Genomic DNA, 24,398 nt, shown 5'->3' with positions numbered 1-24,398 from the left:
TTATTCTTGGTATTACGGGAAAGTTCCGTTTTTGGTGCTGTTTTTTTTGTTTGTTTGTTTTTCAATGTAACTGTGTCAAAAATGGATGCATTGTTTGAGGGTAACCACAGCAAATTCTTGAGTGTCTTCTGCAGCTTCAACAGAGGCAAAAATATTTCCTTGGTCTCCTCTTAGTTGAGCATTTCCTTGGATGCACGTTTCCAGCTGTTCCATAGTGTTTGTTAAGGACAAGGTCTGCTCTTGAACAGCTCCAGGGATGAGGGGTCCACAACCTGTGCCAGAGTCACCTCCTTCCCAGGGAAGGAATTCCTGGAATCCCCCAATGCTTTGGGCTGGAAAGGGCCTTAAAGCCCACCCAGTGCCACCCCTGCCATGGCAGGGACACCTCCCACTGTCCCAGGCTGCTCCCAGCCCCAATGTCCAGCCTGGCCTTGGGCACTGCCAGGGATCCAGGGGCAGCCCCAGCTGCTCTGGGCACCCTGTGCCAGGGCCTGCCCACCCTCCCAGGGAACAATTCCTGCCCAATATCCCATCCATCGCTGCCCTCTGGCACTGGGAAGCCATTCCCTGGGTCCTGTCCCTCCATGCCTTGTCTCCAGGCCCTCTCCAGCTCTCCTGGAGCCACTTTGGGCCCTGCAAGGGGCTCTGAGCTCTCCCTGGAGTCTTCTCTTCTCCAGCTGAGCACCCCCAGCTCTCCCATGTTTTTGGGGAGTTGATTAGAGATGACTTCACATGTGTAAGTGACACTGCCCCCATCTGAGCACGTTCATGGCCAGACCCAGTGCCTCCAGTTGAACCAGTGAGAGCTGCATTTGCAAACTGGGCTCCCTGCAGAGCTCCAGCCTGGATACCCAGCACCAGCTCCCCGCAGGGAGGAGCCTGGTTGGACCAGCCTGGCCACATCAGGACCTCTGCAAGGAGCAGGAGTGCTGCCAGCTCTCCAAGGCAGATTTTGGCTGCTCTCTTCTCCCTGATCCTGGGAGCTCTGGCTGCAAAACTTCAGGAAGCAGAGGTTCCTCTGTGGGGAGCTCTCTTTGCTGCAGGGCTTTTATTCCACAGGTGCTGTGGGATGTCCTGAGGCAGCACAGGAGGTGGGCTGGGAGAAGAGAGAATGATTGTTTGTTCTTCAGTTTGTACAGTGCATCTGATCAAAGTTCTGGGGTTCCACAGTTTAAACTCCAGGACTTCAAAATGTTGGTTTATTCATCTAAAACGGTGGGAGTTTAGTTTTTTATTAGGATTGGAATCCGTGCATGGATTTCAGCCGGTGGAGTTTAACACAGGCAGAAATGTTTTGCCTCCTTCGCACCTGAGCAAAACTGGGAGTGCTCATTTCAGCAGCAGCTGGATGTTCCTCGGGAAGCAGTGGGAATGTGGGATGTGAGGCCATGGCAGCCTCTGTGTGATGGGTACAGACACCAGGTTTAAGGAGGTGGCACTAAGCAGCCCCAAGTGCTGCAGTGAGAAGGTGATGAATCACTTTGGCTCGTGCTGCAGGAGAGCAGACTGAAAAATCCCATGTGCTTGAGCCTGTGATTTGGGTTTCTGGTCCCAGAGTGTGCAGAATGAATTTATCAGCATATGTTGATTTCATGGAGCTTCTTCCCTGTTCTCAGGACTGGGACTGCAGTTTTTATTCCACATCTGCTTTGTGCTCTCCCCATCCTCCCCCAGACAGGGATGCTTTGCTGTACAAACCCCTCTTTGCAGGGCTGGAGGGGTGGATGCTGCATCCAGGCTCAGTTCTCCAAATGCTTTTGTATTTTGATGTGTGACTCCTAAATTCCAGAGTATTCCTGTTTTCTGGTGAGGTGGCTAACAGCTGAAAACTTGGGTTTGTGGAATTGAAATGGGTTTTGAAATGGAGCTAGTCAAACAATCAGTTTTTGTCAAGGTAATGCTCTTAAGTTGGTTTTGTGTTGGTGAGTTAGTAACTAAAATGAAATGCACAGCAGTTACACACATCATGTCAGCCACCATCTCTGTCATGTGCTTCTCTCCATCATCTCTCTGATTTTATAGCTTCCAGGGTGACTTGTTTTATCCGGGATATTAAGCCTGTGGAAAGCTGAAATTCAGGTGGGATGTGCAGGGCTGAAGCATGATCAGAAACACCTTACAGTGCTGTTGAGCTGGGAAGGAGCAGCTGGGAGGTGCCATAAATGAACTTTTTAATGTTTTGTCCCTTTTTTCTCTCCTAGGTTGGTACAGGGGCTATACACTACGGAAGAAATCCAAGAAGGTGAGTGGTGCTCGTTTTTTCTCTTGGAATAAGGTGGATTTTTGGCACTGGGTGTGTGGGTTTGTGGAGGTCTCTGATGCTGATGGAGCTGGAGCCCAGGTGTGCACTGGTCACTGCTGCTCTGTGTCCTCAGCCTCTGACCAATAGGAATTTTTCAAGTTAATAAAAACTTACTTTAGCAAGGCCTAAAGGATGACTGGCATATCCAGCTCTGGGGTCCAGAGGAAGGACATGGAGCTGCTGGAGAGAGTCCAGAGGAGGCACCAGGATGATCTGAGGGATGGAGCAGCTCTGCTGGGAGGAAAAGCTGAGAATTTGGATTGTTCAGTCTGGAGAAGTGAAGCTTTGGGATGACCTCATTGTGGCTTCCCAGTGCCTGAAGGAACCACAGGAAACATGGAGAGAGAGTTTGGAGAAGGGATGGAGTAACAGGACAAGGGGAATGGCTTTAAGCTGAAGGAGGGGAGATGTAGATGGGAAATTCAGAAGAAATTCTTGGCTGTGAGGGTGCTGAGGCCCTGGCACAGGGTGCCCAGAGCAGCTGGGGCTGCCCCTGGATCCCTGGCAGTGCCCAAGGCCAGGCTGGACACTGGGGCTGGGAGCAGCCTGGGACAGTGGGAGGTGTCTCTGCCATGGCAGGGGTGGCACTGGATGGGCTTTGAGGTCCCTTTTAAGGTCCCTTTTAAGGTCCCTTCCAAGCCAGGCTGTTTTGTGTTTCTGTGATCCCATTTTTGCAGTGTAAAGGTAAATCAGTCACTGGATGTGTCTTCATGTGCATCATCTCCTTTTGGGCAGTAACTGCTGCCCCAAGCCTGTGCCTCAGTAAAAAGTTTAGACCTTGATGTTCTCCTTGGTCTATTTAGAGGCTGACACTGCTCCAGTGTCTGTTACATAATGAATTCCTGGTGAAATGCAGCTTGGAGAGGGATATGGAGCCCCAGCATGGGATTTTTCAGTCCTTCCCTTTGGAGAGGAGGAGGCTTCTCCTGCAGTGTAATTCCAGTGTGCACCAAGGGCTGCATTTACAGCAGCTTTGCTGAAATAAAAGGAGAGGAAACCACACAAACACTGGTTGTAGCATCGTGTTTTATTTTTTGAGCCTTTTACTTCGCAGTAGTAATTAAACAAAATTAAACTTCAGGGTTTGCTTCTTTTTTCACCAAAACTCTACAAATGCCATGTTTGTCTCCAGAGGTGTGTTTTTAGTTGAGTCTGCATGTCTGAAAGTACAGAGTTGTGTGGTTCATCCCACCCATTTCCTTACCAGGCCTGGGTTTTTATTCTATTTTTGTATTTCCATTTTTTTTCTGTGAATAAGTTACATTTCTTCCAAACCATACTTCATGGACGTGCTTTTTACAGTCTGAGAAGCAATTAGACATGTTTCTTAAATTAATTCCACGTGTTGCTGCATTTGTCTGACTGCCACTAAATTTAGTGATTTTTAAATTTATTTTTAAACTGGGGTTTAAAATGCACTATTTCCCCCAGTGGCTTTCCAAAACTTTCTATTACTGCATTCCCAGAAGATCAGAAAACTGAACTCCTACCTTGAAGGGTGAGATGGAGGAAGTTGTTTTATCAGCTTGGATTATTTTATTTTAAAAATATTGTTTTATTTCTGGGATGTTGATTAATTTAGAATATTTTTTCAGAGGAGCTGTAAGGTTGCAATTACACCTTCTTGAAAAGGACAGGCAATGCAAAAATTCAATATCTATTAGAAAAGTCTCAAACACAACTCTTCTGGTGCTCAAGGGTGTGAATGGCTCTGCACACCCAGCAGTGTCTTGGCATATTTTAGGTAATAAACACAATATGTTGTGTTCAACTGATTATTTAACACATTTTTCCCTCTCCCTCCCTCTCCAAGGGCATATTTCCTGCCTCATACATCCACCTTAAGGAAGCAATCGTTGAAGGCAAAGGGTAAGTTGGATTTGAAAAGAAAAAACTCCTTTTTCCTGTTTTATCCACATCATTTCAGTGCATTATCAGGTCACACTGTTTCCAGGTAGTTTTTTGCCTTAGTGAGAAATTATTCTGTGATTTTTCCTGTTCCCTTCCGTGGTGTGTGCAACACTGAGTGGTTTGAGCTGTGTTTGTTGTTCAGCAGTTGTTCAGATCCTTATGTATCAAATCAGCTTTGCTGAACATGCAGGTAAAAGTCTCTAACATGAAAATAAAAGTTGAGTTAACCAGGAAAAAACCCACAACCATAGCCCAGGGGACAAAGGAGGTGGAGTGAAATTAATAAATCATTACCTAGGTATGAAATGGAGTGAAACAGGATTAAAATATTTTATTCCTTTGTGCCTGATTTATTTTTATACTCTGTTAAATATGTAAATGATCAAACTACTAATCATGAGGTTGCTGCATAATGACATCTTTCTTGCTGATTGCAAAACTGCCTTTAAGTACCCTACTTCTGCAATATTAAAAGATCTAGCTGGTGTTTCTTACCTTCATGGCACCTCATTTGAAAACAAATCATACAGGAACTTCGTGGTAATGAACTGAATCTTAATTTTTCATTGCAAGACCAATATTTTGAAAAAAAGAATTACAGGGGAGTATTGTGGTGTTGTAGGTTGGGCACATCTGGTTTTATTCTTGGTTGTTTCTTGTAAAAGAAATATCTTGGTGGTGATGTTACAGTGAGGTGTGTTTTGATATCCTCGTGAATGTAGAAATGAGGAGAGGCTGGGAAGAGTTCTCAAGGGTGTGGAGTGATAAGATGAGAGGGGGAAGGTTTAGATGGGATATTGGGAAGGAATTGTTCCCTGGGAGGGTGGGCAGGCCCTGGCACAGGGTGCCCAGAGCAGCTGGGGCTGCCCCTGGATCCCTGGCAGTGCCCAAGGCCAGGCTGGACATTGGGGCTGGGAGCAGCCTGGGACAGTGGGAGGTGTCCCTGCCCATGGCAGGGGGTGGATCAAGATCATCTTTAAGATCCCTTCCAACCCAAACCATTCCATGATTCCATAATCTCAGCCCATCAAAATACCCTTTATGTGCTATGGCTGTACTGGTGTCCAGTGCTTCACTATCTGATCATATCTTATTTTTGCTTATAAATTTATAGTAAGTGATGCTAATTCCAACCCAGTTTTATTCAGTTCCCTTTGGAAATGAACAGCTCTTCCCTAGGAATGATTCTAGGTTAGGTGATTTTGATTAGATATCAGCACAAAAGTTTTCACAGAAGAGGCCACCAAGCCTTGGCCCAGGCTGCTCTGTGCTGTGGTGGAGTCACCATTCCTGGAACTGCTCACAAAATGTGTGGATGTGGCACGTGGGGACATGGCTTAGTGGTGACCGTGGTGGTGCTGATTGCACTCAATGACCTTAAAGCTCCTTTCAACCCTTAATTCTGTGATTCTTCATTCTGCTGCTTAATTCAGCCTCATTTTTTCCTTCTTCCTCTTCAGCCAACATGAGACAGTGATCCCCAACGAGCTGCCCCTGATCCAGGAGGTCACCACCACGCTGAGGGAATGGTCTGTCATCTGGAGGCAGCTCTATGTGGTATGTGCAGCTCAGGAAAATGTTGACACTGGGAGAGCTTGATGGGAAAAGTGGTGCTGGGAAAGGTGCAGGGAGATGCAGGAAGGAGCTGCTATTTATGAAGGAATCATTAATGAAATTCCCCTTGTGGTGTTGTTTCTAAAGGCTACTTGCAGTGCTGAAAATCTGTGTAGCATCATCTCTGTTAAAGCACAAATCTCAGCAGCGATTCTCCTGCCTGTTTCTTCAAATCCCTTTCTTTTCTTGTGCAGAATCAGGGTTTTTTTTGAGTGTTACCTTGATCTAGCAATAATCTGTTAAGCAATTATGACCCCTTTTTCATGTGGGTTCTATTATAGAAAACATGATTTTTCAGGTGTATACAGATTGGGAGTAATTTAACATGTAATTTTAGTAAAGAAATTTAAAAAATAGTTTTCAGGCTTTTTCTTTAGACTGTTGGTCTGTGTTATGGAATAATAGAGTATTTATTGTTGAATTTGTGAGTGTAAACTGAAAGCTTTGTAAATTTATCAGTGTAGGCCTTTAACTTCTCAGTATTCCTTTACTTGAAGTTGATTGCTCCCAAATTATTGACACCTTAACTTGCATCCCTGTTTATTTTGATATGCTAAGGTTCCAAACACCTAAGAATATATTCTTAGAAATTTGTACAGATAATTATTGATAGTCTCTCAGAAGGGAACATAGAAAAACAGAGATGAAAGTGCACATAAGTGAGATCAAGAGTTCAAACCTACATTTAAAAGCCCAGCTCAGCTGTAAAGCAAGGCCTGCTGTGGGATTTAAGGTACCTGGCTCACACTTCTGATGCTCTCATTGTGCAAGGTCACTGTAACAAGATAATGGGAACATGAAATTCCTTTATTTAAGGCAGGGTTTAATGCAGTCTCTGTTTCCCATAAATATGTTTGAAATCTTGTATCATAAAAGTGCAAGCTGTGTAATGAAGACACCGAGTGGTAATGAAGATGTTTGTGCTGACTAATGTGGCTTTTAATCACACCCATGAAAATAAAGATTAGGAGTAAGAGTGTAATGGAAATGATGTAGTGTGGCAATAGAGAAGGTGAAGGATAATATCTTCTATGAAAAGAAACAGATTATGTATTGAAGAGGGAGCTTTAAGGTGTTGGAATAGCAGGGAGTTGTGTGCTGAGGAGCAGGGAAGAAGTAGACAGGCAGAAATAAAAGCAGGAGGAGCAGAATCTCGGGAGGGTGCTGAGAACAGCTTTGCCCTTGGTTCTACTGCTGTAGAATCCCAAAATGGTTTGGGATGGAAGGGATTTTAAAGCCCATTCAGTGCCAGCCTGGCCTTGGACACTTCCAGGGTGGGAAGTGGGGCTTGGAGCACCCTGGGATAGAGGAAGGTGTCCCTGCCTGTGGCAGGGGGTGGCCCTGGGTTGGCTTTAAGGTCCTTTCCAAACCATCCCACTCTATGATTGCGTGATAAACAATACTTCAGTGCTTTGCTAATAATTCGGAATCCAAGAGCAGGCAATCAAGGGAGGTTTGGTTCACTGGAGGCAGCTGGTTTCAGACTGGGCAGTCTGCAGCTTTGAGGGATATTCCATGCTGTCCATGCCTTGCATATCAAAACCCATTAAAGGGCCACATTTATGTCTTGAATCAGTTTGTAATTTGTGTTTGAATCTTGAATGGATGTTCAGATTTTGTTTGCAGAGAGCAGGGGATGTTTCCCATCTCTGTGGTTTGATTGCCTGCAGCCTCAAAAATCAGGAACCTCTTCCCCATTTGGATTTGTCTGTATTTAGCTTCCAGCCATATGTGCCTGTTGTGTCTTTCTCTGCTACATTAAAGAGCTTTTAATAATGGGTATTTTCTCTCTGTGAATATTCTCCCACTATAATCAAGCCAGCTTTTGGATAATCTGAACAGACTGAAGTCTTTAAGTTTCACAGTTAGATATCCTTTTCCCAGAGTCTTGGAGTCATTATGTTCTTTTCCTGCATCTTCTGCATTTTTTCCTTGGCTTTTCTTTTTCAGTGGAGAATTTTATTGTAATTATTTAATTATTCCTAGCTTAGCTGAATGTTGCCAAGGAAAGTTTGTGTGTGCTGCTGGCAGTATTTAATATCCACAGTTCCAGGCTTTATAAGCAATTCAGGTATTTAACTTCCTATCAAGTTTAGGTCTTTTCCTGGTGTTTCACTGTCCTTTAAAAGTTACCTGTGGGCTTGTATGGCATTGATGTGCACAGTGAAGGATTTTGAAGTGTCATTGTGGAGGTTTAACCAGGGAAGGGAAGGATTCTCCCATCTGTTGCAGATGGGCTATTGCAGAACTTGAGCCTCTTGCTGTCCAAATGCACCATTTTCAGTCCTGCTCTGCTCAGTGCAGAGGGTCACTGAATAAAGCTACCCTGGGGATCAATAAAAGGACATTTTCCCCTTGAATGCCTGAAAGCAGCATGACCCAGGTTTTAGGGTAACATGAAAACAAACATTTATCCCTATTTAGCTCCTTAAAGCTGAGTGCAGGACTCATTCGGTGTTCTGTGCTGTAGGAAGTGAGGCTCCTGCTTCAGAGCTCTTGTAGACTTACCCTTTGAATTCATATTTATAATTGCAGTTTATCCTGTGTATTCACAAGCCTTCAAACCTGATTTCTCCCCATTTTTCCCCCCCAAAACAGCAGGACAACAGGGAGATGTTCCGCAGCGTCCGGCACATGATTTACGACCTGATTGAGTGGAGATCCCAAATCCTCTCCGGGACCCTGCCCCAAGATGAGCTCAAGGAGCTGAAAAAGAAAGTGACTGCCAAAATTGATTATGGCAACAGGTTTGTGAACAGCATCTTCCAAGTTTTTCTGCCTGCAGCCAGATCACCCTGTGTAAGACACATCAGCTGTCAAGGACTTCTTGCAGGATTCCTTTTTTTCCTGTAGTTGTAGAGATGAAATATTTGTGTACTCACACTTCTGTTACAACAGGATAAAGATGGAAGTTGATGCAGCATCTTTAAAGTAAAACATGTAAAGTGGAATCCATCTCTCTCTCCTGATGCTTTCATCAATTTGATGCTGGTATGAGCTATAATTTTTTAAGGCCAATTCAAAAGTGCAAAAAACCCCAGAATTTTAAACTCCACTTGCTTCTGCAGCACAAACCATTGTCACCCTCTGAGCACCACCAGCTGCCTGTGCCCTCGAGTCACTCAGCTGTAATGTGATGTTGAAGGATTTGGCTCAGAAGCATCATGTAGCTCTTGGTTCCTCTCCCTCCACAGGATCCAGCTGGTAGCAGAAGATTAACAGGGAGATTTCATAAAAGAACGGAGCCATTTAGCACAAGAGAGTGGAAGTTGGGAAGGAAATCCTGACCCAAAAGAGACAGCAGTGCAGGTTGCACGTGTTGGGATATTTTAGTGATTCAGATGTGTTCTTGGTGCCTTTTCTTGGCCTTAAAATCAAGAGTCAAACATGGTTAGAAGGGAAAAAGGGATTTTGCCTTGGTATTTATTTTAAGGATCCTTAGGTGCACACATTTAGCAGATCTATCAAAGATTCCCCAATGAGAGGCTCGAGTGAGCCCCCCTCCTCAAGGAACCTTCTCCTGGATGGTTCTATCTTGATTTACAGAATGTGTTCTGGAGAGGACCTTGAGCTCTGGGGCACACTGATCCCTGGCTACAAAGCTTCTAAAATGTTGAGTCTCTCAGCTTAACAAACAAGTCCAAGAATGTAGGCAAAAAGCACTGAGAATACAGGAGTTGTAAAAAGGTGTATAACAGGTATAAAAGAAAAGACAAAAAATCTTCATGGCATCATTCTCACCCCAGGCAGCCAGCTGGGTTTCAGCACAATTTCTGCAAATAAAAGTTTTAGGTTATAACTTGTCTATACAGTTATGCCTTCCCATAAAGGAGAAATCAAATCTTACTCTTCATCATTTGAAGAGTGTTTTGAATACTGAGAGATAAATGTTGTAGTGCTACTTTCCAGTGTTACCCATCTTGTGGAATTCTGTTGTCCTGCTCACCTGGGGAGTGAAAAAGTTTTCACCAACCCAGTCTTTAAATTCTTTGAGATGCAGATATCCCATCATATTTCAGCTATTTGTGTTTAGTTCCTTAAGAGCTGCCAGATTTGCAGTATTTCTGCTCGGGTACTTTATCAGCAAAAGCTGATTTTAAAAAAAAAAAAAGCTGATTAAAAAAAATTTAAAAAGAAAAAAATATTAAACATAATTTTTAATAAAAATTAAAATAATAACTGCATTCAGTCAGTAATTATCATTTATTATCTGAGATATGGACGGTGGCAACTCTGCAGACAATTAACCAGATGTTGTTGGGATTATTTGTTTGGCTACTGGATTTTACCATCTGCCCAAGGAGTTGGTAAAAGTTGCTCTGAATAACCTCCAGATGCTGAGCCTTCAAACACAGTGGAACATCTTGTGCTGTGCTTTGTATTCCTCATGTTCTGATGGCCTAATTAAGTGATCAGAGTGTTCTCTGGGGAGTGCAGGAGGGAGGTGAATGTGAACTTCTGAGTAAATCCTCACCACTGAAAGAGAACATATGTTTCTAATAAAATCCTGCATTCACTTGTGCTTAAAAGAAGCATGAATGGGGATTTTAGGATCCAGACAGAATGAATTCATAATCTGCTTTAGAAATACTAGGTGATCTTTAAGGTCCCAACCCAAATAATTCTAAATGTTTTCTGTCCTAATCATATCCTCACTTTTCCTGACTTGTGAACCACTGGTTTGTAAATAAGATTTCTTCCTTCTATAAATATAGGCAGAAGTTTTGCAGCATATTGTCAGAATAACTGAGGAAGCAAAAATGGCCTTAGGAATCTGTATTTTAATATCTTTCTGAAATTGGGTCAGGTAAATTTTGTTGTGAAAACGCTTTTTTTTTTTGGTTCAGTTGCAGATATCTGTAACTGGGACGCTTAAGAAACAAATACTCAGATTTTTTCCCCAAGCATCATTTGCAAGTTAAAGGCTAAAACAAAGGAATCAAAGGAGGGTTTGCTTTGACTTCTTTGGCAGTCTGTGCAAACAGTGGTGTGTGGTAGTCTGGGTTATGAGTCTTCCCCTGAATTTCTGAGCTTTTCCCCTGGCCCAGGCAGTTTCCTCATGGAAGCACTGCAGGACTGACAGTTCCAGTGCTCTGTGGGTGTTTCTCCTGCTGTGGCTGCTGGCCAGGGAGCAGTAGTAGGGAGGAGGAAAACATCTTTGGCTGCTTTTCTGTTTGGTTTCGATGATGAAACCATTTTCTCACCAGGAAATTCATCTGGGAGCGTGATGTTCTGGGGATGCTGGAGAATTTTGTGGTGGCTGAGTCCAGAGTAGAGCTTAGGAGGTGGTGCTTAAAAATCTGCAGCTTGAGTGATGTTACCCTTGCAGTGCAGTTAATTGGAGGGGTTTGGGTGTTGACCCCACTCAAGGGTTTAACACCTCCAGGTCTGGAAGGGGTGAGGAGGAATCCTCCAAGTCCAGGGAATTTCCTTTCAGATAAATCATGCACCCCAGTGTGACTTATCAGATACAGCAAATTTGATTTAAGCTCATTGAGCAAATGTATTTCAACCCCAAAGTTACAGCAGCTCCACTGGGAGAGCTGACCACAGGGTTTGAAGGAAACAGGGGATGCATTTATTGGGATGGAGGTGACAAGGTCAGTCTTAGGGAAGTGACCTGGTTTTTTAACCCTTGGCTCTGCTGCCAGCACTGTGGGAAATGTGGAAAAATGTGAAAAGTTTTTCCTGAGAGTGGATTTGATTATGGCAGAAACCTTCCTCTCTGCAGAAGATAATTGTGGATGTCAGCACCCTGCTGACAGAAATCTGCCTTCTGCTCTAAATAACAGGAAACAACTTCTGCCTTACCTTGTGGGCTTTGGGTAAAACATGAGTTTGCAGTTGGAGGAGAAGGTGGAGTGGGAGACATGAGCTGTGTGTGGTGGGACTTGATTGTTCAGACTGTTGGATAAATCAGAGGAGGAGCCCAAGTCCCTGGCAAATTTATTTGTTCAAGAAATTGCTTCCCCAGCTGTTGTGCTGTTTCATTTCCATCAGTTCTCCCTGTTTTGTGGGAATAAGTGCCTTGGATCTCCAGGGTTGCTGACATGTTAAATTGCATTATCATGTCTCACATAATTTCTTTTCCATGGTGTGTCAGGTGTGCAGGTTGAACACTTGACAGGTGTTTTTTAGGCATTCCTTCGAGCGCCGCTAATCCACAACCATTTCTTCTGTCTTGTTTAGGATTCTGGATTTGGATCTGGTGGTTAGAGATGAAGATGGCAACATTTTGGACCCAGAGCAGACCAGCACCATCAGCCTTTTCAGAGCACATGAAATAGCTTCCAAGCAAGTGGAAGAGAGGCTACAGGAGGAAAAAGTGAGAGATACTGTGGCTTTTCCCTGTGAAACACAAGGCTGTAAACTAATTGGATGGCTGTTATTTTTAGCATTGGTAATGAGGGATTTGATATGTTTATGAAGAATTATCCGGCTTAAACATTTTGTAGGAACTTTTATGTCTTAGGCTATTTTTTTTTCATCCTTTAAAGGGTTTAGCAGAATTGATGGTTCAGACCTATATGACAAAATGAGGTGCATTTGTAGGTTAATATCAGAGATGTGCATGTGAGAGGTTTGTAAGTTAGGTTGTCATCAGAGTTTGTTTCAGAATCACAAAGAAAAAAATCCTACTCTTGTGTGGTTTCTTTATGCCAATCCTAAAAACTTGCTTTTGAAATAAAAGGGGCAAATTTAAAGCCCTTCTCAGTCTTGAATTGTCAGCAACTTGCAGTTCAAAATCCTTATTTTTAAAAGGAAGAACTTTTCTGTTTCTTTTTCTGTTGTGTGTTCCTGTTTTTTTTCAGATATATTTGAGGCTCAATTTTTTTCTCCATTTGTCTCTCTCTACTTAGCAAGTGAAGATTTCTTTTCTCTCGTTTTTCTCTTCTTTTTTTTAAACTTTCTCCTGATGGTGTGGCATCTCAAAGACAGATCCAGGAAATGCTGTCTGTCATAAAACTTAACAGAAAAAAGATCACAAGAGCAGACACTCAATGGAAACCTCCTCCTCTTCTTTCTGGAAGCTTTTAGTAAAGTTTTACAGCAGTTGGATGTCTGTTGGGCTAAGTTAAACTTTATTTTGTTCTTGAATTGCAGTCTCAGAAGCAGAATATTGATATCAACAGACAAGCCAAGTTTGCTGCCACTCCTTCGTTTGCTTTATTTGTAAATTTAAAAAACGTAGTGTGTAAAATAGGAGAAGATGCTGAAGTCCTGATGTCTCTGTATGACCCACTGGAATTAAAATTCATCAGGTTAGTGCCATTTTTATCTGTGCTTACTCAGGGATAGCAGTGAGGTAGTTTTGGGGCTTAGCAAAGTCAGGTTTGTGTGAAAGGCAGAGGCAGGTGCCTTCAGCTGGGGCACGTTTCAGGGTCGTGCTGTGCTTGTGGTTCCCCCAGAGCAGATGGGAAATCAGAGGTGAACACGCCTGCAAGGGCTGTGCCCTCGCTGAGCTGCAAAAATTCCCACACTTGGGTGCTGAGGAGGTGCTTTCTTTATAAAAACTGTCTGCACTAAGGGAAATGGCAGCTCTCTGCTCAGTATTCGTGTGTTTAGGATGAGGAGATTGGGTTCAAGAGTCTTCTGTAAAGTCTGAAGTTGACTTTATCTGCTTATGTTAAAGAGCATTCAGTGATAGGATATGGGGGAATGGCTTTAAGAGGAAAGAGGGTAGATTTAGATGGGATATTGGGAAGAAATCCTTTCCTGGGTTTCCCAGAGAAGCTGTGGCTGCCTCTGGATCCCTGGCAGTGCCCAAGGCCAGGCTGGACATTGGGGCTGGGAGCAGCCTGGGACAGTGGGAGGTGTCCCTGCCCATGGCAGGGGTGATGGGGTGGTCTTTAAGGTCCCTTCTAACCTAAACCACTCTGTGATTCTGTTGCTTTGTGATTTAAACAAAAAGTCCTCCAAACACTGTTTCTTTTCAGTGAGAACTACCTGGTGAGGTGGTCGAGCTGTGGCCTCCCCAAGGACATTGACAGACTGCACAACCTGCGGGCCGTGTTCACCGTGAGTGCCCCTCCCCGAGCGCTGCCCTCCAGCGCCTGGGACTCACACGGGAGGGGGAATGAGCTGGGTGTGAACAGTGTGGGGACACCTCTGCAGGGGGGAGACAGAGCTGGAGAGGGGCTCTGGACCAAGGGCTGGAGGGACAGGACACAGGGAATGGCTTCCCGCTGCCAGAGGGCAGGGCTGGATGGGAGATTGGGCAGGAATTGTTCCCTGGGAGGGTGGGCAGGCCCTGGCACAGGGTGCTCAGAGCAGCTGGGGCTGCCCCTGGATCCCTGGCAGTGCCCAAGGCCAGGCTGGAGCAGCCTGGGACAGTGGAAGGTGTCCCTCCTCGTTGCTAGGGCTGGAACAAGATGATTTTTAAGGTCCCTTCCAACCCAAAACATTCCACGATTCTGTGCTGGCGAAGGCTCACATGAGACATTTCTCTCAAGCAGCTGCTAAATATTCTCAACACCTGGCTAAAACCAAAGTAAATTTTTTAATTTTTGGCTTACTAGAAATGGTTTGACCTCCTAAGCAATTGATTTACACAGAACTCCAGTGAGATACTTAAATATTGTTACAAAAACTGCTCTACTCTGAGAGCACTTTGTGTTAGAGGTGTGCACAGTGAAGGCAAATTCTGAGCAGCAAACCCTCAGCCTACTGAAATGGAATTTGAAATGCAACTATTAGAAAGCAACCTGATGTTCCTGCTGTTTGTAGGACCTGGGCAGCAAAGACCTGAAGAGAGAGAAGATCAGTTTTGTGTGTCAGATTGTGCGCGTGGGCAGGATGGAGCTGCGGGACAACAACACCAGGAAGCTCACGTCGGGGCTGCGCAGACCCTTCGGGGTGGCAGGTACCTCTGGGATGGATCTCTCCATATCCTATTAAATCTTTTCCATAGAAATTGGGTGGTGGAGCTGCTGTGGGGTTGTATAAACTCAAGAGTAGTTCCAAATCTCATCAGACTGGTTGCTGTGTCCTAGACATTACCTTCCAGGGCTTGTGGTAGCTGAGATGCCAAAGCTTATTTGCTGCACCATGTTATTCCATAGACAATTCTGAAATTCCACAGCTGAGAATTCCAACCCTCTTCTGAGTCACTGTTGCTTCAGTTCCCCAGGGTGTTCCCTCTTCCCACATTGATCAGTTCATTCAGTGCCCTTGGTTTCTCTTTGCAGTGATGGATGTTACTGACATCATTAACGGGAAGGTTGATGATGAGGACAAGCAGCACTTCATCCCATTCCAGCCGTAAGTAGGGAGCAGTTTCATGAGCAAGCAGAAGTGAAAAAAACCAAGATTTTAACTTTGATTTAAAAAAAAAAAAAAAAAGCCAATATTTTAAGTTAATTTATTTCCATGGGGTATTTTATCCTGAGTAATAGTTGCTAATACTTCTTGATAATTTCCTGTTATTTATAATTGCTAGCCCCAGAAACTTTGGGGATTTTTTTGAGTTTAAAGTGTGCATTCCCAGTTTTGCAGCCTCGTTTTCTTTTTGTTTAAAGATGTCAAGGTGAGAATGTATAAGGGGTGAAATGCTCAAAGTAAGTTCATTGCTGGTTTAGCTCTGCCTGAGATCCATAAAGATCATGCTCCATCCATAGATCCTCAGGTTTTAATTCCATGAAGTGAGCAAAGGTAGAAGGGATAAGGCAAATAAATTCAAATAAAGTATGGATGCTTAGTTTTGTGGGAAATGCTGGCCTGCCATCTGTTCCAAAAGGCAAAACTTAGTTATGGGAGCTAAATTCCTTGATTAAAACACTGAGGGATAGTCAGAGGGGTTTTAATAATATTTTTTTTAAAAGCTTGAAATAATGAAATCTTAAATTAATTTTATTTTGAGAAATAGGCATAATTCAGGAAGCTCTCATGGTTTGAAGGTGGAAGGCTGGTGAGGGGACTGCAAGGTGTGCAGGTGCTGCAGGGATAGGGGGTGTTAATGAGAAAATCAAAGTGCAATTCCATTTTTCAAGGAAAATGGGTTTTGGGGAAGAGAAGGATATGTTTGTGTGGTAAACAATAGCAAAGTTGTTTTTTAGCAAGTGTGGAAGTACGGAATGGAAATGAACCTTTCAGAGGGGGTGCTAATGGAACATCCAGTTTTCTGCTCCATTAGCACTGATTCATTTTTTCTGTTACATATACACAGAGCTGTAAAAAGATGCACAGTGTGATTTTTCTTTTCCCCCTGTAATAAATGAAAACACTCCCCTGCAAAAGACTATCCCAAAGAATATGAACAAGGTGCAAACAAACACAGGGTTGAACGTTGGTGTTGTTATTTCCAAGGTAGACTTGGGCTGTGTATACGAGGCACATTTTTCTCCTCATCCCATGCTTTGTTTCTGTTGTACCACATGCAATTCTGTTTTCATATCTTTGTTTGTTTGTACTCATTCACTAGCCACCAACAAAATGGCTGTCAACAGCACTTGGCAAGATTTACTCCAGTGACACCTAATGCTGCTGTTTATTTATCATCCCCATCTTCTCATTTATTCACTGAGTTTGGGTTGTCTGCTCTTCTCCTCCTTTTCCCTGTGAGATTGATGGGAGCTTTTCCTTCGGGCACTCCACCTGTGGAATGACAGAGGTGACCCTGGAGGTGTTGCAGGGCCAGTCTGCTATAAATATAAATATATACATATATTTCAGTATTGATATAAAAGAGCTGCCTGTGTGGGTTTTCACTGCTTAATTGGGGAATCTCAGGTGGGAGACCTCCCCCTGCTCCCTGAGGACTGTGCCTGTCCCTGAGGGAGCAGAGCCCTCACAGGTTTGCTGGACTCTCTCTGGTAGATCAGCGTTCTTCTGATTAATGATCTCCCTCTGTCTTTCTTGTTACCTTTCCTGTCCTTTGTCCTGCGTTGACTAATAAATACTCTTTGTCACAACTATGATACAATCTTTTGTGTTCCCTTGTCACTGTGACTTCTGGTTTTCTGTGCCCCTTTGTCTCCTGGTGTTGGTCGTCATGTGCATCCTCCAGGCTAGCGTTGGATGACGCCATTCGACACAAGCAGCTGAACATATCATCCCGTTTTTCACCCAGGGTGGCAGGGGAGAATGATTTCCTGCAGACTGTTATAAACAAAGTGATTGCTGCTAAAGAAGTCAACCACAAGGGTCAGGGTAGGTACTGCTCTTTCTATGCATCCCTGCGCCTTGATTTGCAATGAGTGATGGTGGTTTTAATTTTGGAGTCAAAAACCAGTTGGAACGGTTTGTTCCTCTCTTCCTCCTGCCCCATAATTTTTCCCCTGCCCAGTGTGGACTCTGCATGTTGTAGTGTTGTTCATCTCTTGGATGTCTTTATATTTCTGCTGGAGAGGGTCCAGCGGAGGCCACAAAGATATTGAGGGGTCTGGACATCTCTCTGATGATGAGAGACTGAGGCAGCTGGGCCTGGTCAGTCTGCAGAGGAGGAGACTTGAGAGGGAATCTCATTATTCCATATAAACACATCCCAAGGGTGTCAGAGGATGGGGCCAGACTCTTCTCGGTGGTGCTCAGTGACAGGATGAGGAGCAATGGCCATAAACTAAAACACGACAAGTTTCACCTCACCGTGAGGAAGAATTTCTTTCCATGAGGGTGGCAGAGCTCTGGAGCAGCTGTCAGGGAGGGCGTGGAGTGTCCCTCTCTGGAGACATTCCCAACCCATCTGGACACATTCCTGTGTCACCTGCTCCCCTTGCCAGGACTGGATGATCTCCAGAGGTCCCTTCCAACCCCACCCATCCTGTGACTCTTGTGATTCTCCGCTGAAGGTGATGGCTCAAGGACTCAGCTCTTGTGCCTTTGAGCTGTGGATTTTTGCCTCTCCATGCTGCAGGAAGGGATATTCCCTCCCTTCTCTTCCTTCCCTGTATTTTTCCACTCTACAGCTGCACATGCAGCATTTTGCTCCTTCCCCAGAAGACCTGAGCTTGCAGGAGGGTGAGGAGGGAACCAGAGCCAGGCAACCACTCTGAAACCTTCCCCCCTACCTTCTCTAGGGCAGTGCTCTGGGCTGATTTATTGTTGTGTGTGATCTCATGATTGTGATGTGTCTGTGTCCAGTTATTCCTCTACTGGCTTCAATATTTTTGTGGAATTCTGGATTAATACGGAGTTACTCTGGTTAATGCGGAGTTTCTACCAGACACTCTTTGAATGTCTGTATCACTTCATATCTGACCAAACTCCAGGAAAATCACACACTTTTCCCTGATTTTTCTCACTAATAGCAAACAAAATTTTAAATAAACCCTATTTTTAGATTCTCCTTTAGCGAATGAGGAAAAGTTTTATCGAATTTCCTCCCCTCGCTTTCACCTGTGGCCAGTGTGTATCAAAAATGAGGAAACATTTCGGTTTCCTTGATCCATTTCATATCCTTTCCCTAAAAGAGGGTGCCCAGGCAAACAGGAGGAGGACTGGGAGTTGTTCCTTAGCCAGTCAGTGCAGGTAGAGTTGCAGCTCAGTGAAGTAGCAGCTGTCGGAACCATCCCTGGCAACAAGTCAGCACAGAAACTCTTACAGAGATACCATGGGAAAGACAAGCTGCCAGGTGTATGCCAAATGAATGTACAGTTAATTCTCTCACAGGGTAACCCACAATTTATTTCATGGATGAATATTTTTGGGGTGTTTTTCGTAGCTTTTAATTTTAGGATTTTCTTCTGCAAATTGCTGCTGTGATTATTTCGTGCTTAAACTTGATTGCCAGCCACTTCACCAAGTGGAGGACTTCTTTGGGTTGGGTTTCTTTTTTATTTTTATGGTTTGTTTTTTTTTTTTTTCCACTTTGGCATCTTCCTTTTTGCTGTAACAAATGTGCCTGATGTGAGTTGGCAAGCAGCAGCTTTTTAGTGGCTTCTTCTGCTGCTGAGCAGAAAAATATCAGCTGTGTGAAGCTGATGCTGTAGATTTCTGTGTGCTCAGAGCAGTAGAAACAACTTATGGGGGTGTTGATAAATCAGTTTGGGGTATGGATCTGCTGCTATTGCTTGCTTGGAATACTGAAGTTGTTCCATGCAAATCATCTTTACTTCTTCTCTTGTTTCCCCGTAGAAGATAAACATTTCATTAAGAAGAACATGGAACATAATCAGAAATAATTCTGTTTGCTGTGCTCATATTTTTGTGGGAAGTGATGAGATCTTTTGAGTGTTCTAAAATATTTTGTAATTTTTTTTTAGCAAAGGGAGATCAGTTATCTTAATGTACCTGAATTATTTTAATATTCTTACATTTTTCAGTTTGTTAAAAGAAATCTGTAGTGTCTAAGAATAAATCCCAGCAGTTCCATAATTGTGGTTTTTTTTACACAACAGGTCTGTGGGTGACTTTGAAACTTCTTCCAGGAGATATCCATCAGATTAGGAAAGAGTTTCCACACTTAGTGGACAGGTCAACAGCAGTGGCTCGGAAAATGGGCTTTCCTGAGATTATCATGCCTGGTAAGGCACTGTGGGGATTGATGCTGCTTTGTTAGATTTTAACCTGCTTTAAATGTCTGGATCTATGGAAGGTTTTGGAGGAAAAAAATAATTAAAGATGAATTTAAGGTATGGTATGCATGGAAAAAAAAGCATCATCAAAAGATGCTGTCTCATTTAAAATAAATGTAAAATACTTCGGTAATACCTGCATCAATAAATGAAGCTCCCACCCCCTTCAAGAAGACAGGAGATCCCAGTGAAAGTGGAAATTCTCCTCTTTTCTCCCAGTTAAAAAGAATGTATACAAAGTACACACTTTGTATTATCCCCATAGCAAGGGCATATGTAAAACTTCTGTCCTGTGCTGAATCCAAAGCAGATTTTTCAGAGGCACAGGCTTGATTTAGAGATAGCAGCTCTCTTAGGGTTGGTACCAGATGTGGATAATGCCTTTGAAAGAGAGCCCCATCATCTTTTTTTAAATACATGTATTCTGTGCATGTTCAGCTCAGGTGTTTACAGAAAAGAAACCAAACCAAAACCCATAAAAACCAACCCAGAACTGTGGTGCTTCTCCAAATAAAAACTGCCCTGAGCAAGAGCAGAGCCTGCACTGTCCTTTGCAGGTTGATGGGCTCTGGAGGGTCCATGAGGTGTTTCCAAAGCCCATCCCAGTTCCAGGTGTCCCTGTGGCTGCTGACAGATGTCTGTCCGATGTTTTACAGTCTCTCCAGTATGGTGTGAGTGCCTCAGCACCTTGTTTGGGTCCTGTGTTGGCTCATAAACAGTCTCCCTCATGAAATTATTGGAAATCCCTCGTTTCCCCAGCTTGTCTTCAAAATTCCAATTGAATTGGGGTGGAGCTGAGGAGCATTTTAAAACACAAATCTGAATACAGCCCTCCCCTGCAACCCTCAAGCCAGCAAAAACATCAAACCTCTTCCTGATGTAACAAATTGGAGACCTCTTGTAGGCTGCTAAAATATTTTAAATTGCAAAACACTTTTGTACGGGACAAATGGCTGTGTTGAAACTTTTCCTTTCAAATGAATAATGAAAGAAGTTGTGTAAAAACGAAATAAATGGAAATGTGGTGTTTTCAATGTTTTGCTGTTGTTTCTGTGTGTCACGGGTTTCCCAAATCCGTGGGTTGACTGTGAGAATTGTGGGTTATTCTGTGCTTTGCTTTCCCTTGTAGGAGATGTTCGTAATGACATTTATGTCACCTTGGTTCAGGGAGATTTTGACAAAGGCAGTAAAACCACAGCAAAGAACGTGGAAGTCACAGTGTCTGTTTATGATGAAGATGGCAAAAGATTAGAGGTACTAAAGTGTTTCATGTCTGGGGGCTTTTTGATTTTGATACTTATCTGTTTAAGCCTTTCCAACATCTGTATTTGGCAGCTTAAGGTCCCAGGTTTTATTTTCAGCCAGACTTTTGGCATCATTAAGTACATTTTGCCTTATCAATGAATGCACTTTGATACCAGTTTCATGAGGAGCATTCTCCTCACTGAATTATTTTTTGTTGATTTGGCTGAAAAAGTGGGGTTTACGTGGCATAAACGCTTCCCCTGTGGCTTGTTTTTGCAGAGTGTGATTTTTCCTGGTGCTGGTGATGAAGCCATCTCGGAGTACAAGTCAGTGATCTATTACCAAGTGAAGCAGCCTCGCTGGTTTGAGACTGTAAAGGTATTGAAACTGTTAAAATAACTTCTCTGGGTGTTAATGTGCCGTTAATACAGCTTTCAGTGGGAAACAGAACTGGGGAAATGCAGTGCCTGTGTTCAGCAGGGCAAGGAATGGCTCAGCTAAGGAAGGCTCTGACTTTTATTGCACATTGAATTTTATTTCAGCCATTGGCCAGGATGACTGTTGTGGGGAAACTCCAGCATCTCTTTAGGAATGGTTTGCTCTGTTTCCATGAAGCTGACCTAGAGGAGCAGGATATGAAGGCTGTAACACATTTGCCAGAGTGCTGGACTCATCACTGTTTGGGGAGCTGGTTGTGCTTTTAGCTTGCTCATTTTGCTGGGGCAATAATCTTTCCACTTCCCTGCCAAGTTTGGATATTGCAGAGGAGCTGATGGTGGCTTTCTGGGATACTTCCAGTCTGTCTGAGCAGTGGGAGCAGGGGCTGTGTGCTCACAAGGGCCTTGGAGCTACTCCCCACACCAGAATTTTCACTCCAAAGCTGCCCTTGTTGTGTCCGTAGGCAGAAAGGGGCTGCTGGGGATGGCAGAGGATGGATGTGCTGCTGGCATTGTCACTCCCTGATCATTTGGAAGAGCTGAAAGATGTCTGGATGGGGTTGGGAGAGGCTGAAGGTGCTGCACTGACCATTTCCTTCCCCTGTCCCCTCGTGTGCAGGTGGCCATCCCCATCGAGGACGTGAACCGCAGCCACCTGAGGTTCACCTTCCGCCACAGATCTTCCCAGGACTGTGAGTACCTCAGCCTCTCCTTGGGAATTCCTGGCAGTGCCTGGTGCCAGTGTCTCCTGAAGCAGGGATGGCATTCCCAGTCCTGAACTGATTCACATCATCGCTTTTAGTGCAGGATTAAATTTGTGACATTTTATTTTATGTCACATCTCAGCTCCTTTTTCCCTTTACATCTTCCTCACTCTTACCTATCCTCATCGAGTTTTTCCTTCCCTGCCCAGTTTTTTTTCTCCGAAGGGAATAAATGGGATTTTTTACTAGGTTACTAATGGAATAAAGCTTTCCATTAGTAATTCAGAGGGTTGTGGTATTCTGTACCTTAGGGGTAGGGAGTAGTAAAGATCAACAAATGGGAATGTGAAAGTTTACAGTTGGCTTAGCATCAGGAATTGAAGACTTTGGGATTGAGAAACTTAGTAAAACAATTTAGATAAACACAAAAAACAAACAAAAACCCCTAAAAAAGCCAAACAACCCAGCCAAACAAAAACACAAAACAAAAAACCCACCCAAAAATGGTATGGCAACAAAAAACATCCTCAAGACAAGAATGATAATTCTTAAGGAAAACAATATGCCAAAAGTCAGTGCCATTATTATCAGAATCATGATTGTGTGCTACAAATCAATAGAGTCAGAAATGTTCTTATGATGGCTCAAATATTTAGGTTGGCCACAGCCTAAATATTTAAGAGGTCATTCCTAAATATTAAGAGGAGCCCCTTCCAGGGCTTTCTCCCAGGCTCCTTGGGCTGTCTGAGGTAATGCCACTTTCCTTCTGGCTTTACTTCTCAACTTTGTGATCTCTCCTTCCTCTGTTGCTTTGTTTTTTTAAACTTTTGCCAATAGATTTGGGCAAGAACAAAGCAAATGCATTTTCTAGTTCCTGTTGGCTGCAGAATGGGTCAGCTTTCAAAAAAGCTCAGGCGCTTCATCTGGGATTACAGAATCCAGTTTCTGTTTTGCTTCTAATGTTCCCCCTTCAAATGTGTGTCCTCAGGGCTCTGTGCTCTGATGAGATCCTCAGTGCTGCTGTTCAGATCTTTATTCCAGCTCCCAAACACTGCCATTCTTCTAAAAACCTGAGCTTTCCAAATGCATCACATTTCTGGTTTGTTTTTAAAAAGTTGCCTTAATAAAGCTTTCCAAAAGAACAGACAGAATAGAAAAATGGAGCATCTGGTTACTGTTGATATGTTTGGTTTTTTTTTTTTTTTTTTTTTGGTTCTATCTTGCTTTTAGTAGACTTCCCCAATTTCTTGTACACTTAATTTACAGGAGAATCTTTGCTGTGGTCACTCACTGGCAGGTTGTCCATGTCTGTGGGATTTAGGTGTGCTGACTGTAGAAGTATCAAATAATTATGTGGTGATTTGTCTTTTTTTTGTAACAGCCAAAGATAAATCTGAGAAAATATTTGCTCTGGCATTTGTGAAGCTCATGAGATACGATGGGACAACTCTGAGAGATGGAGAGCACGACCTTATAGTTTACAAGGTAGAATTTTGACTTCCCAGTGGGGAAGCTCCACTGATTGACTTCTGGGGAGTTCTGTTCCAGAATTACACAGGAAAATGTGTTTTGAACTCCTCTGTTAAATCAAACTAAGCAGCAAGTCATGGGTAGTTGGTTTATATGGGTGATTGAATATGGGTGATTGAATATGGGTGATTGAATATGGGTGATTGAATATGGGTGATTGAATATGGGTGATTGAATATGGGTGATTGAATATGGGTGATTGAATATGGGTGATTGAATATGGGTGATTGAATATGGGTGATTGAATATGGGTGATTGAATATGGGTGATTGAGTGTTAAACCTTTAATACGTTTTAATTTCAAAGGCATTTGTTGTTGAGTTTTTTTGTGGATTGGGAAAAGTGAATTTGATGGCTCCAAACCTAAGAAAATTCAGTATAAATGTTAAAATTTTCTTATTACTGAGATTTTGACTGGGTATTTTCTCCTGCTGTGTTTCAAACATCACTGTAGGCAGAAGCCAAGAAGCTGGAGGATGCCTCGACCTATCTCAGTCTGCCATCCACGAAAATAGAGCTGGAGGAAAAGGGACATTCAGCAACAGGGAAGAGCATGCAGAACCTTGGCAGCTGCACCATCAGCAAAGACTCTTTCCAGATTTCCACTCTGGTCTGTTCAACAAAACTGACCCAGAATGGTGAGTTCCCAGAACTGCTCCTCACAGCAGGATGGGGATCTGTGTGCTGGCTTTGCTGCCTTCTCCATCCCCATTCCATGGGAATGGGTGGTGGCTGTTTGCCGCAAGGTCCTGGATTGAATTGGGTGGGTGAGTATGTGAACTATCCAACCTTTTCTCTCTCTTTGCTCCAGAGCAGTCAGTGTCTGAGGAAACTTGGGATTCTGAGGTTAAGTGGAACCAGGGATATTGTTTCCCATATAGCTGAGACTCTTGCCCTGAAGTGCACTGAAAACAGGCTCTGTGGCAATTTACTTTTCCCTGAAAAGTAGCACTGAAGAAGGGGATGAATTTGCTTTCCAGAGTAGGTAGTATCAGGGCTCTGCTCCCAAACAAGCTGGTTTGTTATTCCAGGGTGCAATATCTGTATCTTGGGGCTGAGGAAAGCTTTGATGTGTTCTCCTGGTGTGCAGAAGGGATGTGAGGGGAGGATGTGTTGCCTGGAGGTCACTCTCATGTTCCCACAC

The 24,398-nt window shown here is 43.5% G+C and overlaps 1 protein-coding gene across 2 annotated transcripts in view; it reads left to right on the top strand.

Annotated features, from left to right (window-relative positions):
* The window catches only part of DOCK1 (dedicator of cytokinesis 1), a 265,620-nt gene that overhangs the window by 23,531 nt on the left and 217,691 nt on the right, over positions 1-24,398 (top strand). The window contains exons 3-18 of one of the 2 annotated variants that reach the window (XM_048312102.1): positions 2,202-2,242; positions 4,116-4,171; positions 5,674-5,770; positions 8,426-8,574; positions 12,017-12,152; positions 12,932-13,089; positions 13,765-13,846; positions 14,555-14,690; positions 15,016-15,088; positions 16,896-16,975; positions 19,162-19,287; positions 20,468-20,592; positions 20,863-20,961; positions 21,640-21,712; positions 23,106-23,209; positions 23,709-23,892. In XM_048312102.1, coding sequence (XP_048168059.1) covers positions 2,202-2,242; positions 4,116-4,171; positions 5,674-5,770; positions 8,426-8,574; positions 12,017-12,152; positions 12,932-13,089; positions 13,765-13,846; positions 14,555-14,690; positions 15,016-15,088; positions 16,896-16,975; positions 19,162-19,287; positions 20,468-20,592; positions 20,863-20,961; positions 21,640-21,712; positions 23,106-23,209; positions 23,709-23,892 — 1,719 coding nt within the window. Of the gene's footprint in view, positions 1-2,201; positions 2,243-4,115; positions 4,172-5,673; positions 5,771-8,425; positions 8,575-12,016; positions 12,153-12,931; positions 13,090-13,764; positions 13,847-14,554; positions 14,691-15,015; positions 15,089-16,832; positions 16,976-19,161; positions 19,288-20,467; positions 20,593-20,862; positions 20,962-21,639; positions 21,713-23,105; positions 23,210-23,708; positions 23,893-24,398 lie in introns of both variants that reach the window. The other variant, XM_048312101.1, reaches the window with a different exon arrangement.

This window comes from Corvus hawaiiensis, chromosome 8 (assembly GCF_020740725.1).
Source record: "Corvus hawaiiensis isolate bCorHaw1 chromosome 8, bCorHaw1.pri.cur, whole genome shotgun sequence".
In the NCBI taxonomy this organism is placed as follows: Eukaryota; Metazoa; Chordata; class Aves; order Passeriformes; family Corvidae; genus Corvus; species Corvus hawaiiensis.
The sequence above is the reverse complement of the archived record's forward strand: the minus strand, read 5'-3'. Positions and strand labels throughout refer to the sequence as shown.